This window comes from Calidris pugnax, unplaced genomic scaffold (genome assembly GCF_001431845.1).
Source record: "Calidris pugnax isolate Ruff unplaced genomic scaffold, ASM143184v1 scaffold58, whole genome shotgun sequence".
Lineage (NCBI taxonomy): Eukaryota > Metazoa > Chordata > Aves > Charadriiformes > Scolopacidae > Calidris > Calidris pugnax.
The window spans coordinates 365696-385446 of NW_015090868.1; the positions used below are offsets into that span (position 1 = coordinate 365696).

General features: G+C 41.4%; 1 protein-coding gene across 2 annotated transcripts; it reads left to right on the forward strand.

The window, feature by feature from the left end:
* The first annotated feature begins 421 nt into the window (after positions 1–421).
* Positions 422–19348, forward strand: OCIAD1 (OCIA domain containing 1). 2 transcript variants are annotated; one of them, XM_014945639.1, is made up of 8 exons: positions 422–563; positions 1277–1361; positions 7231–7284; positions 7734–7781; positions 11665–11794; positions 13849–14057; positions 15453–15602; positions 18921–19348. In XM_014945639.1, the coding sequence occupies exons 1-8, from the start codon at positions 513–515 to the stop codon at positions 18956–18958; spliced, it is 765 nt and encodes a 254-aa protein (XP_014801125.1). In that variant the 5' UTR covers positions 422–512; the 3' UTR covers positions 18959–19348. The 2 variants fall into 2 exon arrangements, with proteins under 2 accessions (XP_014801125.1, XP_014801126.1); XM_014945640.1 differs by having other exon boundaries at positions 497–545.
* The last annotated feature ends 403 nt before the right edge of the window (positions 19349–19751 follow it).

Here is a 19751-nt window from a genome sequence, read left to right on the forward strand (position 1 = left end):
ACTCCTGAAGCAGCGCCTGCTCTCAAACGCGCCAAGAGGGTGGCATTCTTAAGGCAGGCAGGAAACAAGATAAAGCACAGGAAGGAAACGCTCACGATCGAAATGAAGGCTCCAGGCCTCAGCTGCTAACCTTAAGCCCTTCCACCGCCCGAATAAACACACGGCCCTTGGCCCTCAGCCCCCCCCGCGTCGCCATTTTGCCCGAGGCCCTCACGGCCTACCCCGAGGCCGGCCCGCCCGCCCAGGCCTCTCCGCTGGGTTTACCCCACAAGGCAAGGCCACGAAGGGCAGGTTGGGGGTTTAAGGAGCAAGGAGAAGCCCCACCGAGGAGCCTTATAGCCTAATAACCTTTCACGGGGCGGGGAGGGGCGCTCGTTCGCCCCAAGCTGCCGAGGCGGGATCGGGCGCCTCCCCCCGCTCCCCCGCCTCCCCGTTGTGCGGTTCCGCGCACGCGCAACCCCGGCTCCGCTTCCGGGTCAGCCATCGCTCTTCACTGCCCTCCCCGCCCCGCCATGGAGGCCGGGCAGGGTCCCGGCGGCGGGGAGGTGGGTGACCCCTCCGAGGTACTTGTCCTTGGCTCGGTTGGGCGCTGCTCTGCGTGTGTGGGGGCAAAGCCGCCAGGCCTGTGTGGGGAACCCCTTCGCTGCGGCTTGGGGGGGAGGCGGCTGGGCCTCTGCAGGCCTGGGAGGGGGGAGTGTGGGTTCCTGTCAGCATTTCGGCCGCCCCGACGCAGGGATGGTGCCTTTAAGACTTTTCCGACGGCTATTCGTGGGGTTTTTTTCGTGTTCTCCCCGGTACCGGTGTCCTTCTGCCGGTCGACGGTCTGGCCGGGTGTCTCCTTTGGCGACCGTGGAGGGTCACGCACCTCTAGTAGAATAAACCGCCTCACCCGCTGGTAAAAACACGGACAGCACACATCGTGTCATTAAAACCCTGGCTAATATTCTGAACAGGGATTTAATAAGCTGTTAACGTTCATTAATCACGGAAAGCTGGTCGCGAGGAGCAGCAAAGCAGGCTTCTTGGAAGGAAAAACAGGAGTGAACTGAGTTGGGCTTTGAGCATGCACAAAATGTGTTATGCTCTTGTGTGTTTTGCAGAGGCACTGGATTTTTAAAATTATATATTTCATGGGGTATTTCTCAACAAAAGGCACCAGCTCTTTATGTGAAAATACGGGCACTACAAGGTGTGAAAGTTAGACAAAGTTTTAAACTGAAAAACCCCCCAAACCTTCTTTCGCTCATTCTCTTCTAATTTATTTCCCTAATGAAAGAGGGAAGTCCCTAAGCCTTATGTGCCGACAGAGGAGGAAAGAAGACTCCTCAAGGAATGTGCTGAAGAGAGCGCCCGCTATAGAGGTAAGTTCAGCTTGCTGGTAAACTGGGCTTGCTTTTCTTCCAGCCTTAGTTTTTGTTATTATCTGAGGCATTAAGGAAGGAAGGCCCAGGTCAGCGTGTCTCAACAGTTCATTAACAAGCTTCACACAGGCTGAAATTGAATCCTGGTAAACGTTGATCCCTGTAGGATTTACAGTTTGCAGAACAGGAGTGTTGTAAAAGGCGCAACGTATTTTGTAAGGTTTATACTTTATAACAGGATCCCCTCATATTTTAAATTAATAAGCTTATTTAAAGTCTGAAAATAGATATAATTAAGGGAGTCTCTTATTTAGTCATATAGCTGAATATTATTTTTTTGTTATTGCTACATTTTTATTTTCCATTTTGTTGTTATCTTTAGATAACAACAAATGCAAGAATAAAATAGTTTAGCTTAGAACCAGTGCTTTCCATCTTTATGAAGACTTGTGATGAGAACAATGTATGAGTAGTCACTCAGCTCTATTTTTGGAGAAAATTCCTGTGTCTGTGCACGGCCAGACATTTGGGCTTTTTTGCCTGTAAAGAAAAGCCAGGATTCTCAGTCAGTGGTTTCTGTACTACAGCTAGTATATAGAAATAGTAAACTTAATGTTATTTTCACAGAATACTTTGTGTCTTGTGTTAATTTATTTGAATTATCAAGGTTATGTTGGATTGGTTTTTTTTCACAAAACATCGAGAATTGATGGCATTACATTGTTTCTGTAATCTGAAGGCTCAAGACATGCCTGGTTTTTATACACCTGGTCAAGAGGTTTGACCAAGCCTTCTGATGTGATTGTTACCCACTATTTTATCACACCCTAGCAGATTCCTCCTGAGGCTGATAGGTGGCTTTGTAGAAACCAGGACGTATGAAGAATTTAGCAGCTGATTTGCTAAATTTAGTGCAGTGGGGCTCTCATTTCTCCTTGTAGCCGGGGCAACTTCTAAGGCATTGTGATTTTGAATTAACGATTCAAAGTTCTGTTTTATCATTCCCCATTGCTTTGGCATTCTCATCTTTCACTTTTATTCAAATACCTGAAAACCTTGAGTTTGTTTGCTGAAATCTGGCCATAATATTGTCATAAGTGAAAAGACTCAGGTTCATTAGTAGGAAGGTGATGATGTGGTTATGGCTTACTGATAGTCTCTCTCCTGGAAGACAAGAGGGGAGGCAGTTATTTGTTCTGCTGCGAGTTCTTGATGGGCAACCCAACTTAGTGCTCTGTGCATCTTTATACAGAGACTGGAGATAGAACATTAAGGTATTGTTTAGAAGTTTCTTCAGTAATTTCACTTCAGGGAACTACAACAGTAATTGAGAGATGTTTGGGGGGGTTGTGTACTGTGCCATTCTGTCCCTGGGAGCGCCTAAAGCCCATTGCTGTTTATTAGATCTCCTGTCTTTGTTTCATTGTTCTGTGTTACACGGACCTGGATTGTTGTATTCACTGTATTAAATACATATTGTTTGAATGTCCCTTTGCAGGAGATGTGGGCTGCCAGTGTATCAGTTCTTGTTATTCACAGATATTGCTATACGTTTGTGTATTGAGGTGGATTGAGAACTGGCTGAATGGCAGAGCTCAGAGGGTTGGGATCAGATGGAGGCCTGTAACTAGTTGTGTCCCCAAGGGCCAGTGCTGGGTCTGGTCTTACTCAATATATTCATTAACGACCTGGATGAGGGGACAGAGCGTACCCTCAGCAAGTTTGGTGATGACACAAAACTGGGAGGGGTGGCTGACACACCAGAAGGCTGTGCCACCATACAGTGAGAAGTGGACAGGTTGGAGAGTTGGGCAGTGAGGAACCTGATGAAGTTCAACAAGGGCAAGTGTAGGGTGCTGCATCTGTGGAGGAATAACCCCACGCACCAGTACAGGTTGGGGGCTGACCTGCTGGAGAGCAGCTCTGCAGAGGGGGACCTGGGAGTCCTGGTGGACAACAGGATGACCATGAGCCAGCAATGTGCCCTTGTGGCCAAGAAGGCCAGTGGTCCCCTGGGGTGCAGTAAAAAGAGCGTGGCCAGCAAGTTGAGGGAGGTCATCCTCCCCCTCTACTCTGTCCTGGTGAGGCCACATCTGGAGAACTGTGTCCAGTTCTGGGTCCCCCAGTTCAAGAAAGACAAGGAACTGCTGGAGAGGGTACAGCAGAGGTCTACAAAGATCATCAAGGGAGTGGAGCACCTCTCATGAGGAGAGGCTGAGAGACCTGGGTCTGCTTAGTCTGGAGAAGAGAAGACTGAGAGGGGATCTCATCAATGCTTATCAATATCTAAAGGGCGGGTGTCAAGAGGATGGGGCCAGACTCTTCTCAGTGGCGCCTGGCAACAAACCAGAACACAGGAAATTCCATCTTAACGTGAGGAAAAACCTCTTTACTTTGAGGGTGATGGAGCACTGGAACAGGCTGCCCAGAGAGGGATGGAGGCCTGTAACTAGTTGTGTCCCCAAGGGCCAGTGCTGGGTCTGGTCTTACTCAATATATTCATTAACGACCTGGATGAGGGGACAGAGCGTACCCTCAGCAAGTTTGGTGATGACACAAAACTGGGAGGGGTGGCTGACACACCAGAAGGCTGTGCCACCATACAGTGAGAAGTGGACAGGTTGGAGAGTTGGGCAGTGAGGAACCTGATGAAGTTCAACAAGGGCAAGTGTAGGGTGCTGCATCTGTGGAGGAATAACCCCACGCACCAGTACAGGTTGGGGGCTGACCTGCTGGAGAGCAGCTCTGCAGAGGGGGACCTGGGAGTCCTGGTGGACAACAGGATGACCATGAGCCAGCAATGTGCCCTTGTGGCCAAGAAGGCCAGTGGTCCCCTGGGGTGCAGTAAAAAGAGCGTGGCCAGCAAGTTGAGGGAGGTCATCCTCCCCCTCTACTCTGTCCTGGTGAGGCCACATCTGGAGAACTGTGTCCAGTTCTGGGTCCCCCAGTTCAAGAAAGACAAGGAACTGCTGGAGAGGGTACAGCAGAGGTCTACAAAGATCATCAAGGGAGTGGAGCACCTCTCATGAGGAGAGGCTGAGAGACCTGGGTCTGCTTAGTCTGGAGAAGAGAAGACTGAGAGGGGATCTCATCAATGCTTATCAATATCTAAAGGGCGGGTGTCAAGAGGATGGGGCCAGACTCTTCTCAGTGGCGCCTGGCAACAAACCAGAACACAGGAAATTCCATCTTAACGTGAGGAAAAACCTCTTTACTTTGAGGGTGATGGAGCACTGGAACAGGCTGCCCAGAGAGGGTGTGAAGTCTCCTTCTCTGGAGATATTCAGACCCCACCTGGATGGGTTCCTGTCCAGCCTGCTCTGGTTGACCTTACTCTGGCAGGGTACATTTCATTGCTATCCTTAATTATGTGCTGTTGATATATCAGCCTTTGATTATTTTTCTTACAATTTATTTTGTTCCTGAAGCAGAAAAAAATCCCATTTGCCCGTAGCAGTGAAAAGCATTGATATTTTCCAATTTATTAAACTGCCTTTGTTTTTTTTTCTGCACTTTTTTATGTATGAACCCAATTTTCATTTACCTATTATTCTTTTAATTTCTAGTTACCACTTTAGGTCCCCTGGGGTGCAGTAAAAAGAGCGTGGCCAGCAAGTTGAGGGAGGTCATCCTCCCCCTCTACTCTGTCCTGGTGAGGCCACATCTGGAGAACTGTGTCCAGTTCTGGGTCCCCCAGTTCAAGAAAGACAAGGAACTGCTGGAGAGGGTACAGCAGAGGTCTACAAAGATCATCAAGGGAGTGGAGCACCTCTCATGAGGAGAGGCTGAGAGACCTGGGTCTGCTTAGTCTGGAGAAGAGAAGACTGAGAGGGGATCTCATCAATGCTTATCAATATCTAAAGGGCGGGTGTCAAGAGGATGGGGCCAGACTCTTCTCAGTGGCGCCTGGCAACAAACCAGAACACAGGAAATTCCATCTTAACGTGAGGAAAAACCTCTTTACTTTGAGGGTGATGGAGCACTGGAACAGGCTGCCCAGAGAGGGTGTGAAGTCTCCTTCTCTGGAGATATTCAGACCCCACCTGGATGGGTTCCTGTCCAGCCTGCTCTGGTTGACCTTACTCTGGCAGGGTACATTTCATTGCTATCCTTAATTATGTGCTGTTGATATATCAGCCTTTGATTATTTTTCTTACAATTTATTTTGTTCCTGAAGCAGAAAAAAATCCCATTTGCCCGTAGCAGTGAAAAGCATTGATATTTTCCAATTTATTAAACTGCCTTTGTTTTTTTTTCTGCACTTTTTTATGTATGAACCCAATTTTCATTTACCTATTATTCTTTTAATTTCTAGTTACCACTTTAGGTCATTTATACGTTCACATACTAGCAGCTGTTTCCACTAAAGTGCATAACCTGTCTTTGATGTCCGGAATATTTGTGTTGGACCTATAAGTCATTTCAAACCTCGAAGGGTTAGACTGAAGTCCTTGGTAATAAGTTCATTAGGATTGGGTTTTTTTTACCTCCCCTATTATTCTTTTCCTCTTACGATTTAGCTTAAAATCTGCCTGGCCATTCTCTACCTAGAAAATGTAGAACTCTAAATTTTGGAAAATCTAGATCTAGAATCTCTGAAAGCATCAGGGTTTTATTCTTCAGTAGATTGTAGGAATTTATTCTCCATTTTGAAGTGTTACTGTAATCTTGCATGTGAACTGTGGAGCCAATACTTTTTCTTAAAAGTGACATCAAGTCATATTTACTCTAAAATGCTGGTTGGACCTGCTAGTTTTAACCTGTCAGAATTTGTGAAGGAATAAACTTTTAGTTCACAAAATATATTTTAATATTGTGCTGTCCAAATTATAAAAAAAAAATAATTTATCTTCAAATATGAACTTAATTAGCAGATTGTGTGTTCAAAACACTATAAAATCTAGTGCTGTTGCAGAAATTTCTCCCCTAGGGAAAGTAGGAGAGCCTTTTTGTAGCATCTACGTTTTCAGACCTGCTTAAAATGTCATTTCATTGTGACACATCTAAATCTTTAATTAACTTTAGTCTTCTGTCAGGGTCGATATTTCAGTGTCACTGTGTCTTGTGTAGCTGTGGTGGTCTTTATGAATAGTTTCAAAGTTAATCTTCCCCATTCATAGTTACCATTGCTTGACAAGCATTCCTTTTGTTTCTTGCTGTCTTCAAACGCTTCCTGCCACCTGGGCTCCTCTAATGTGATAAACCCTGCTGTGAACTGTGAAGCTGATTGCGACGGGCAGGAATGTCTTCCGTGTTTGTCGTCTTCTCTGCATTCCTGACCCTACCCTTGAATCATACAGTTTGATCCATAAGCTACAGAAAAAGCTGCCCTGTTCTTTAATTTGCTGGTGAATAAAACCGGTTACCTAATTTTAATCAATTTAATTTATATCTCTGTAAGAGTTAGACTTTTTCTAACATTCTTATGTTAAAACGAAGTCAAGACTTTTGGTTATCAGAAATTTTTAAGAGGCACTGGCCTCTGTGTACCTGCTTTCCGTCCTGAAGAGCTGTGTGTGCGGCTCTGGTTTCGAGTTCTGCTCCACCTTGATGCTGTAGCAGCCATAGCCAGAGCTGGAATCTTTTCCTTAGAGCTTTATCCCACCTGCCATTGACTTTTGCATTTTAGGAAGCATGAAGACAGGATGACTCGTTAACCAGAACTGCATAATTTGTAGTAGGTCTCAAGAACTCGAGTTGAGAATGTTTCATAATTTATATATAGTTTGCTAACTCTATATATACACTTATATTCTTATACAGATGAGCTTAGTAAGGCCTAGGAACTCTCATTTTATTGCGTATTTTGTTAAATGTGGTTGAAAATGTTGATAATCATATTTTAAGCAACTTTTCTTCTTCTTTACAGCTTTTCCTTTGGCTGCGGCGAGCATGCTTGCTACTAGTTTCTTAATTAGGAGAGGTAAAGTGTAAACATTCTTTGGGTTAATTTGGATTTGCTCAGATGAAATATATTTCTGCTGTTTATAAAGTTACTATAATAATATAATGTCTAATCTACTTGTAATTAAAAATTTAGACTTTTCAGCTACATGACTTGCAGTTCCTAAAACTGAAGGAGCAAAACTTTAAGCTGAAATCAAATTCATGTTCATTTTTGGTCTGACAAATGTAATATCTCAGGGATTATGAAACATTATATTCTACAATGTGTAGTAATACCGTGTGTGATATAATTAAATGGGTAGTTCTTAGATCTTTGTAATTTCATGGGGAATTCAGATGCTAGATTTTCTTGAATGTTCTTCAACGTTAAGTGTAAAAGAGCAACCTGCTACCTGCAAGCATAGCTATAGTTGATGTTTTTCAGCCTGATTCTTAATAACTTATTTCTTTAATCCTCGTTTTCAGGTATTCTAAGGGACAGCTCAAGATTTGGCTCTTTTACCAAAGTTGCATGTAAGTAAGAGCTACGTATAAATCCTGCTCGTGTTCACGCCGTCGGTTCTGGAGTCTGTTGGGCAGATGCAGTGATGCAATTCCTGTGGGCCCGGCTGATTCCCTGTCACTCCACTCGCTGCTTGCAGGGGTAGAGCTGTGCCTGAAGATACGTCCGACGAGTAACTTTCACCTTCCTGCAGTTCATTCTATCGGTCAGCAACTTTTTAGTTCTGTTTCTGAACTGCAGCATCTCACGCTGCAAAAAAAACTTATTCAGTGTCAAGAGGCCTCACCTTGAGTACTGTGTCCAGTTTTGGGCCCCCTACCATAAAAAAGACATTGAGGTGCTGGAGCGGGTCCAGAGAAGGGCGACAAAGATGGTGAGGGGTCTGGAGAATAAGTCTTACGAGGAGAGGCTGAGGTAACTAGGGTTATTCAGCCTGGAGAAGAGGAGGCTGAGGGGAGACCTTATTGCTCTCTACAACTCCCTGAAAGGAGGGGGTAGAGAGGTGGGGGTTGGTCTCTTTTCTCAAGTCACAGGCGACAGGACAAGAGGAAATGGCCTCAAGTTGCACCAGGGGAGGTTCAGGCTGGATATTAGGCAATTTTTTTTCACTGAAAGGGTTATCAGGCATTGGAATGGGCTGCCCAGGGAGGTGGTTGAGGCACCATCCCTGGAGGTGTTCAAAAGACGGGTTGATGTAGTGCTGGGAGGTATGGTTTAGTGATGATGCTCCTTGTTTGTTGTGTGGGTGTCTATTTTTGTCAGAGTTAGGTTGACGGTTGGACAAGATGTTCTTTAAGGTCCCTTCCAACCTAGAAGATTCTGTGATTCTGTGATTTATTCACCATCCTCAAATTTATACAGCGCATTTTGGGCAAGTTTTGAATACGTTTGACAAGTGTAACGTAAGAATTTAAGATTAAAACCACTGTAAATAAATACTGTACGAGCTTACTTTAAATTACTTTGCCAGAGTACACCCACCCCTCCCTTCCTAATTTGAAGGTCTTTATTCATGCAGCTCACTTGTCCCATTCAGGCTATTTTAGTACCATTTTTTTCCTGGACATTATGTATGTACAATTGTAGGAAAACAGCTATTTCTTGTGAATGATTTTGGATTAAGTATAATCAAAAAATAAATTAATAAATTAACCTTTTCAATGTAATAGATGACAGTAAAACAGGAAGTTGCCATCTTGCCAATCTGCCCATATATAGCCAGTTACTCTTAGAGTTTACTCCAGTGGGAAGAAGGTAAAACCCATGATTTGTGGTGAAGGAAGTGGTGTTGGAGCAGATAAATGAATGTGAGAGACTAGGGCGGCCATTTGTTTATACTAAATTCTACTTGCTTTCTTTGAACCCCAAACAATGTTAATAACACAAACAGTTCTAATAAATAATAGAATTGCTGTTTCCCTGATACCTCCTACACTTTTCTAAGGGCTACACTCCTCCTATTTAATAGTTTGAAATCAAGGGGGAAAATAGGAGCAGCTGGACTGGACCAGTTATTCTTGACGTTAAGAGTATAAGCCAAAATACTTCTGGCTGCTCCTTTTGGATGTACCCTGGTTGACACGTGGACTTTCATTTTATACCAAAAGAATTTGTTTTGGTTGTTTTCCAGTAGGTAACTTCATGTGATTTATGTGTATTTGAAATACGGGGATTTTTCTGGGAGGTAGTTGGAGTGTAAAAGGCCTGAGTTAAGCAGTTTTCGTTTCATCCTCGTATTGTTTAGGTCAGGTGCCCCTACTGTCTACAGGATCTTCCTGAAAACTATTGCCAGGGACATAGTTTACAGGTTCAAATTATGTCTCATAATTTAACTGCACATTCCTCCTGCAGTGAAATCTGATTAAAGGAAGCAGTGCAGTTGTGGTTTTGTTTAGTTTTTTTTCCCTCCACGAGTTCTGAAAGAAGAGCAATTGCAGGCAGCGCTGGTAGCTCATAGCTGATGTTAAACAACAATAATAAGAGAGTTCTTGCTTTTCTGGTGTCACTGATCTAACCATGCTGCTTCTGCATCTGGTGGTTACAATAGTCTGCCTTTTATAGTGGTGTGTGTCACTCGTGGTTGCTTGATTCTTTTTCTAAAGAGCACCTATGCCTGAACGCAGTAATGGGTCTTCTCTAACTGACATAGTTGAATCAGGTCATTTTGAGTCTCCATGATGCATCTTACCCCAATTTGCCCCTCTTGATTTTATCTGGAAGCAGAGAGGTGTTTCATGTTCTAGATAGGAATTACTCATAACTTCTCTCAGTAGTCTCCCAGACACCCTGACAATTTAATGGAGTTAGTTGTGACCGACACACTAAATTGTCAGCATGGAGCTACCCGTCTCCTCTACCCCTCTTTGGCAAAGAAGGGTAAGATCAGTGTGTCCTTCCTCATGTCAGCCTGCAGTGGGACCTGGCCTCTTTTACAAATACAGAAGAAGCAGAGAGCAACAGTAACTAATTTACTGTGCTACCTTTGAAAACATGGATCATCTGGCTCATAGTTCTGTAATAAGAGAAACCAAGTATTTTAGCCAATAATTACTTCGGGTGAAACATCTTACAGAGAGATGCTTTCACTTTTCTTATCTGGAAGGCCTCAAGGAAAGGAAGCTTTCTCTTTGTGATTTCTGCCAAGGATTAATCACCTTTGCTGCTTAGCTTTATTTTGCTAAATATTTAGTTTGAATTCTTGTCAGGCCATTTTTCCTTTTAGGGGCTTGCAATTTTTCCCTTTAGTACATACTTGAGGTGTCTTCCAATTTTTTTTTGACCTGCTAAACAGCTAAACCCTTGCATTTCTCATTTGTGAACTTGGCTTATAGTTGTGGCTGTTCTTCTCTCTTCCCTCAAAAAAGGATTTTTAACCTCCTTTTGAAATAGAGAGATTAGAACAGGAATCACAATTTCCGTACCAGTACAGCAGGGTAGGGTAAAATCCCCTTTTATATTGATTCCCAGGCAATGTAATCTACAGCTTGAGGACCTCAGAGGATTAATGTTACTGGTAATTAACTCTTTCCTGACTTAAAGATGATTGAGAGTCTTTAGTCTTTGTATTTAGAAAATACTCGTTGATATGAAAGAAGGGTCTAGTTCTTTTCTCCTACAAAGTCAACAACAAAGCTTCTATTAATTGCCATTGAATCCTTCATGATCCTTCATACTCCATTTACCCACTCATAAAACTTGAAGGAGCCAGTTGATGGAAATCATCAGTTTTTAAGCCCAGAAAGAGCTACTGTGGTGGTTTATTCTTATGTCCTGTCTAGCACATGAAAATAGCTAAGGCACTAAATTGAAAGCATTTGCCTGGAGATTGGGGGGGGTTCGGCTAATTCAGTTGTTTGCCTCCTGGCAACCATTTCATAGGATCCTCTTCAGAAGACACTGAGCCTAATGCGAAGTTTATTTAGAATTCTCTTCATGTTAGTGAAAGCCTTTTCAAGATCTGAATGTTCTGATGGATTAAATTAGCAGAATTTACTACCTTTGTTTATCCCCCACTTTTTTTATCACCTTTGATAGTTAATTGGTATTTCTGGTTGTTGGGAAAAAGTGATTGCAATTATTTTCCTTTTTTTTTTTTTTTGTCACCTTTCATTCATCAAGTACTAGCTGAAATCATCTGATGCTCATGCCATGTCTCAGTCACTCCTCTGTGTCTCTGGTCAGCTGTTGCGTTTGCTTTTAGTACCCTTTGTCTGCAGAAGAAGCAGAGAAAGATAATTACTGCATGGTTTTGGGTTAGATCTAAACTCTTTTTTTCATTTATTCCAGATACTGTATAATTTATTTGACAATTATTATTTTAAACCTATGTTGAATGTTATGATACAGCATATAAAATCATCTTTTTTCTTTTTTTTTTTTTTTCTTTTAAAAAAGTTGCTGGAATGTGTGGATACCTGGCTGGAAAGATATCCTACATACCAATCTGTAGCGAGAAATTTAAGCAACTGAAGGATTCCCCAATAGGAGATGTTCTACGACAAGCTCAGAGACATAGTTCACATAAGTAAGAATTTAATTCTCTTTTTAAAACTTATTCTTAAATAGGACTTTTTAAACACTAAGATCAAGGCTACATTTGCAGCTTTCAAAGACCTTCCGAGCTGCCCCTTCCCTGTTTCCCATGTTACGCCAGATCTGCCACTTTGAGGAAGCTGTATCTGTCCCACTTGGCCAGCTGTAAAACGTGCATTTTGAGCTCTTTACATACACCTGATCACTTTGAGGGGTAGAAAAAGAAACATTTTACTTAGTAAAATGGATTCCTTGTAAATTTAGGTGGTGTTTTCCTGTGGAATTTACTTCCAGTAGTGTGACTCTAGAAGTTGCCCCCTTAGTTTAGAAGTAAACTAAGTTAACTGAAATAAAATAGTGTTATGTTCTGGAAGTTTTTCCCATAGTTTAGTTTGATTGAAGTAGGAAGAGGGTGGAAATGATTTCAGTGTTTATCAAAGGAAAGAGCTCGGTAAACAATATCAGTGCAGGAAGAAGAATGGTGGTCAAACTTACTGCTGTTTGTTTAAATCCTTTACATCTGTAAGAGCATTATGCTGTACATATGAGAAACTCATCAGGTTCTTAAAACTATTTCCTGTTTTGTTCCAAAATGTTTTCTACCTCAAGTGGTTTTTAATTGCAAACTACTTTCGGAATATCTCACTTAAACCCTTGATTCGAAACTGGGAGAATAGTGTTTGGATAGTGAGAAGTAGTCCTGCTAGGTATGTGCCAAGATTTGTTAAATGTTTATCAAGGATTTGATTATATTCTTAATTACTTTATAATTCAGATTTATGGCAGTTTTGTCTGCAAAATTTACTTTTATTCTGAAATGTTTTCATTTCTATGGCTTCAAACATAATTTTTGGAATCATCACTTTATGCATTTGCTGTATAAACTCAGCTGAATTCAAGCTGGACTGGTCTCTTCACCTCCCTTCAGTTTGTAATAAGAAATTGCCATGATTGTTAACTGTGTTTACTCCAGGGGAGAATGTTTTCAAATGCTGTCATCTGCTGCACCATAAGTCCCTTCAACCTTTAATGGCCCATTCTTTTGTGTCTGTAAAATTGTATTTCCTAAGTCATAAATTCTTTTTTTTTTTTTTTCCCCTGGTTGAATGATTAATTTAAATTCATTCAAATTGCATTACTGTCCATACACGCTACTCTTTTAAGCCAGCAATAGAAGTCATTACTTTTTCAGTGTCATTATCCATCTACTAATTAATATATTTTGGTAATTCTGATTTGCTGTTAAAAGTAGATGGGAAGCTAAAAGACTAGGTAGTTCTTTAAAGCTGTGTTTACATATACTTTAAAATATAACTGAGGCAATAAAATGGCTTACTTCTGTTTATTGTGAGAATAAAACAGAAACCAATTGCGAATGTTTTTCATATGAAACTAAAAGTACAGCTAAGCAGAAATTCAAAGTAAGAAAATAAATACTCTAGAGACATCTCGGTGGCACCAAGTCGTGTCTTTCTTAATGAAGAGACATGTTGTGTAGTGGTTTGCAGTGCCATTCCGAGTATGTAGCGAATGCTTTACAATATCAGGCATCAGTTTCCAGAATATTCTTTATTTATCTTACCTCTCCCTCGTAAGAGAAAATTTGTTAATGTCTCTGCAACTCAATAAACCTCCATCATTTAATTTTCGCCAAGATAGCTCTTCATTCTTTTCTTCTGCTCGTCAGTACTGATCAATTACAGCAGCTTCTAATGAGGAAGGGGTTTAAGTTGCAAATTCTTCCTCAAAGGCCTTTAAAAATAACTATAGTTCGTGCTACCACTAGTTACGTGGGCACACCCTCTGCTGTTTGTGCCTGATGCTTTTTTTTTTCCTGTCTGAAGACTCCCTGAGGGGAGGGATTGTCATTTTTGTCTTGTAAAGTGCAAAATACTTTTGTCTCTTTTGTCTTCTCTTCTGGAGATTTTCAGGTGACGATAATTCATGTTAGAAACTAAGCCATTTGAAATAAAAGAGCATTTTCTTGAACTGCGCTTAACGGTACTCTCATAGTTCCATTTTTAACTTTAGTATTTCTTTTTCCAGCCGTACCAGTCGGAAATCTGAATTTTCAGACATGCCTCCTCAGTCCTTTACTGAATCCTCTTCTCCAAGAGCTGGATTCCCGCTCCCTTCTAGCTATTCAGACGATTATAGTTCCACAGACCGAGCCCTCTCCAGCTACGAACCCGTTCCCTTCAGTGCTTCCCTGAATGAATCCTCGCCTACAGGAATTACTGACTACCCTGCCCAAGGTGTGTTTGGTCTTAGTATTTAGCAGTTGGTACTACAGTGACTCTTGCCTTTCTCTTGGATACTTCTCTTCCAAAACTATCTATTTTCATCCCATGCAAACATACACGGTATGATGTAGCGGTTTTGAATGAAACAGCTTGAAGTTCCCAGACTTGTTTTTACACCAAAGATAGATATATATATATATATGTATAATTTTGTGTTCTAACTGTAAACTAAATTCAGGGATTTTTTTTTTCATGTTTTGTAGCTCTAATTGCAAGTAAAGACTGTAAATTAACTTAAAAGCTTTAATCTGTTGTGAAACTAAAGCTGCAAAAACCCTTCAGCCTGAATTGAAGTTTTTTCATAGAAATGAAGATGAATACACCTCCCATAGTCCCTGCTATTTCTCTCCTAGCCTTTCTGAGGTTGTTTTCCCCAGAGGTAGTGCTGTAACTGCGTCCTACTAGAACTCAGTGACATTAAACTGTTCTTTTTTTTTAATAATGTGACAAACATTTAAATCTTCTGAGAACTGAATGTGTATTGTGTCCTGTGCAGCAACAGCTGATGTTCTCAGGGAGAACTGAAATGGTTTTCGGGCCCTGTTGGGTGCAGCTGTTCCCCTCCCTCCAGCTGAACTCTGGCCTCAGCTACTGCAGGGGAAACACACACTCCTGAATTCAGGTCTCCCTGCTGCACAAAGGAGGAAGTTCCTCTCAAATGCTGAGTTTCACACGTTGAATTAGTTTGGATTTTTTAACCGCTTTCTGGAAAAGGTTTTATTTCCCAAAAAAAAAGCCCTTTCATGCAACTCAATTCTAGTTATATACAAGTATTGGATGGAAATGTGTCAAGGAAATTGTAATTATGCTTCATCACAAATATCAATAGTTGGTAGAACCTTAATTATAGAACCAAGATTCTGCATCATAAATGTAGATAAAAGGATAAAATGTTTATCAGGTGACACATGATGATGGATACAGTCCTAACTCTTTGAAAGCAGAATCTAAAGCCCGAATACAAACCTTTGAGCTTCACCCCGATTTCTCTTCAGCAATCATAAATATAGCAAATGTATGATTATATTAGATTTTACATGAAGTGACCAGACCTATTTTATCCATCAACTACCACGTGGTTGTTTGGCTTTCCACTGGGTAAAATGAAGAAAAGGAGTTAACTGCCAATCTTCCAGAAGCAGTTTGACAAAATGAAAAGGATAAAAGGAGTGGATTAATTAAAGAGCGCAGACATTCCCAGTTGCATTTAGAATTGCAGCTGTCATGCTCCTTTTCATTTGGGATTGAGCTGTAATTAACTGCTGTTCTCGAACAGGTTGTAGCCAAGTTTTGGTGTGTGATGCCATTTTTAGTATCTTGGTGTTTGGGTTGGTTGGTTTTTTTCAGAACCTGCTCCAATTCCAGAAGAAAGTCGTAAAAAGAAAGGCATCACATATGAGGAATTAAGGAATAAACACAGAGAGACGTATGAGGTAATGCAACCACCAAAGGTAGAAACTCCAAGCAAGTTTTCACAGGAAAAACCAGCTAAGGAAGGTAATACACTGATTTATAGCAATATGTAGTAAATTCAAATATTGGCAATAATGTTTAAAATGGCAATTTTGCTTACCCTTTAAGCAATTCATTTTACAGTATCTGCAGGTATCTCATGTGTGATGTGGTCTGCAGTTTCATATTTCAAATTAATTGGTTTTTCAAAAATACTGATCTTCCAATAGCAAATTATAATTCCTCTTCTCCAGCCACGTTGCTTGGTGCCAGACTCAAAATCTCATAACTTTTGGGTTATTGAATATATATTGAGCAACCTCTTTCAACAAAGAATTCTCTGAGCTCAGAGCTATACTGAGGAGGTTTAGCTTTGGAAGGGGGTGTGTGTTTTAGATAGCATTGTTCTCTCAAAATAGAGCACATGGCTGATGGTTTTGAAGGGGGGGGGGTGTATGTACTTTTATGAATTGTTTCATGTGGAATTAGAGGATTTCTATAGAGGCATTGTTTGTAGAGGTTCATTTTCTACATTAAAACTCAAAGGAAGGAAACAGTGTTTGGCAGCAATATTGAGATTTGTTTTCCCAGTGAAAAACAAAACTTTACCCAGCAAAATAAGAATGCGATGCCATTCAGTCAACTTTTGGACTCAATCAATTTTTTTGAAAAGGAGACATGTAAGTCATTCATAACTGCTTGCTCTAGGGCTTGTTTTTTTTTTTTATTTAGTGGGGCATCTGTGAAAACCCTGTTGGCAAGAGGAACGTTTTGGCGTTTAACACGCTGCTGGAGTAGTCAGCTCCAGTCGTTTGGGTTTGTCTGCAGTGTTCACTCTCGTCAATCATGCTGCAACAAGATTTGTAGGAATGTCTCCAGTGGGGCATAAAATCACACTGCAACATGATTTGTAGGAATGTCTCCAGTGGGGCATAACAGGCAGCAATAAGGTTAGGCAATTAAATGCAAAAGGTTGGGAAGCACTAACAGTGAGCTTTGAAACAGTGTTGCTTAGGAGCCTCAGTCTGTTTCATCCGTGTGATTTACTTTCTCCAGATCATCTGTCTTTGGACAGATCTATGTGGTTTTGAAATAACATTACCCAATAATTGTTTATAATTTTGTATTTTAAGGATGAAAGCCTTTTTCTCTTCTCACGTGACTCTGCCGAATAAGGCATTAAAAACCTATTGAAGCTGTAGTTTCAGATGGCTTCTAAATTCCATCAGCTGACACTTCATTGATTTACACGTTTCTTTTTCAAGATATTTCTCCACAAATAGCCTAGACATAGCACTTGAAAATCATGCACAGAAATCCTAGGCTACACGTTTCTTTTTCAAGATACTTCTCCACAAATAGAAAGCCTAGACATGGCACTTGAAAATCATGCACAGAAATCCTAGGCAACGTATTCCAAACCTTGCCGTATTCCATGGCAAATCTTGTGGCTGTGAAATAAGAATATGGATTCATTATTTTATTTTTAGTTATTTGAGGGCTATAAAAGACCTCTGTAAAATGTTGATCAAATATTGCATTGTCTGTTATGCTTCTGTGTTCCCTTCATAGAATCATAGAATGGTTTGGGTTGGAAGGGACCTTAAAGATCACTGAGTTCCAACCCCCCTGCCATGGGCAGGGACACCTCTCACCAGACCAGGTTGCTCCAAGCCCCATCCAGCCTGGCCTTGAACACCTCCAGGGATGGGGCAGCCACAGCTTCTCTGGGCAACCTGTTCCGTTCCAGTGTCTCACCACCCTCACAGGAAAGATTTTTTTTCTATACCCTTTGATGGTTTTGCTGAGGCCTTGAGAATAGAGCCCCACTGAGCAGTGCATGAGATTTTTAAAGAGTAGCTCTTTGTTTTTTTAGGGAAAAAGAGTAGGGAAGGAATATCTTCTATACCCTTTGATGGTTATGCTGAGGCCTTGAGAATAGAACCACACCGAGCAGTGCATGAGATTTGTAAATAAGCTTTTGAGAGTAGCTCTTTGTATTTTTAGGGAAAAAGAGTAGGGAAGGAATATAAAAGTTCAGAAACGTTTTACAAGTGGAAGCACATTTAAATCTAAGTTCAGGGATTGTGCTGCTGTTGTGGGCTAAGATCTGATTTAGCTCCCTGTGTCTCTCTGGACGTGTTGTACACTCATTTATTCATCCTGAGCCGTTACCCCCTGGTTCATCCCCTTATCACTGTGTCCCAGGAACCAGCCTAGCAAATAGGAGACGGTGGTTTCTGCCCTCCCTTGCAAGGACATAAGGGAAAACAAACCATGTTTGAACTAGTTTTGGGCAGTCCCTAACTTCCACCTGCCGGTGCCTTCTCCGGTCATTGTGGCCAGACAAATACCTGCATCTGCATGGAGATGGGGAGCGGAGCGTGTTCCAGGGAGTGAGTGTGGCCTGCTCAGCTCCCACGGTGAACAGGAACAGGAATCCAGCTGTGCTGTGGGAGAGCTGCTCGTATCAGTCAGCTGCTGAGAGGTTTGTCAGTGTGTCGTGCCTCACTGCGGGATCAGTCAGCTGCTGAGAGGTTTGTCAGTGTGTTAATGCTGTTGGTGACACCTCACCAAAACAAGGACCACGCGTCCTGCTCTATTCCGCTGCTTCTGCTGCAGATAGGTATTAATAACCAGCCAGGCTCAGTAATTAATCTGCAAGCAGATTTATAAAGGGGTGCCTGACACGTGTCAGCGTTCCTGTGGGATGGTGTAGGTCCATCCTGTGCCCTGTCAGTGATGGCAGTCACTTAGAGAGGACTCTGCAGCTCACTCCCCCAAGGGCATCTTTTCACTTTCTGGTTCTTGTTCAGTTACTCACCATGTACTTCTGAATAAATCCGTTAAAACCAGTATCCTGGGGTTTTTTTCACACTCTGACTCACTCCTACACTAAAGGAAGCTGCCAAATAATAATGGCTGAGTAGTTTCCTAGTAGGAATTACTGATTTTTGTTTGTTTGTCTTTGAATGTGTCTTTACCCTGAATCCATCCAATTGCGCACGTAAGGAGATTATGTAGCCACATTATTTATCGTAACATTCCTTGCCCGTTTCCTCCAATTGTCTTTGTTTCATCCACATGTTACATTTGTTTCAAAGCAATTAGGAATTCTGCAGAGCAGGAATTAGCACAGTAGGCCTCTTGACTGAATATTAATTCATTAAAGAATAACGATTAACAAACTCTTCTCCCCATTTATTCTAAAGTACCTTTAATTAGGTGTCTGTTGTGCTGTGACTGACACTCTCTCCACTTTAAATGATAATGCATTTCATCCTACTTTTCAGCCCTGTATAAAAGTTTTGCAGTTAATTTAAGTTGTGTGTAACTACTTTTTTTTTTTCTTCTTTTCTTTAGTTAAAGTAAATAAATATGGAGATACCTGGGATGAGTAAGAGCTGAGTGAAGAACCGAAGAGAAAGATCTCCTGTCAGCTAACTTGAACTTCATCTAGATTAGTCACGAGTGTCGGCACCTTCCGTGTGTTCTGCCAGGCACAGCTATTAATACATGAAGAGAAAATCCTGCCTTGCCAGAAGATTAAAGGCTTAATATATATATTTTTTTTTTTAATTTTGCATAAATGGCAAGCAGGGCTACTGTGAGGTGTCATGACTATTTGTGCTGTCGTTTAAGAATGAAAAGGGTAACTGGTGATAACTAATACAGTTGTATAGCAAAAGGTAAAAAGATAAGTAAATAAATGCAATCACACATATTGGGAAGGGAAAAATACCTGAATCTTCTCAAATTTTCAAGACTTGAATTAAAAGTTACCTGTAGAACTCGCCTCTTGCTTTCTTTTGTCTGAAAGGGATATTCTGGAAACCTCATGCTTGGTTAGTGATGGCTGGAATAATGCTGTGAGCTGTTTAGGGGAAAAAGGACTAAGGAATGGAGCCAAGCACATACTTTACTGTTTTTCAAAACTGTTTTTATGGTGCTGGCTACATCTTTACACCAATAGCCGACTTGCCCACACTGTATCTCTTAGGACAGTCACTTCGGAAGAAAATGATTGAATGAAACTGCAGATATTTAAAATAGCTGTATTTAAGTTTGAATGACATCTGGAGTGTTAATAAAGAGCCAAATACTACTGATAATAATCAAACCAGGAAGATTGCTTTCAGAAAAGCTGCTTTTTAAAAAAAGGAATGTGCTAATCAGATAAATTTTTGATACAAC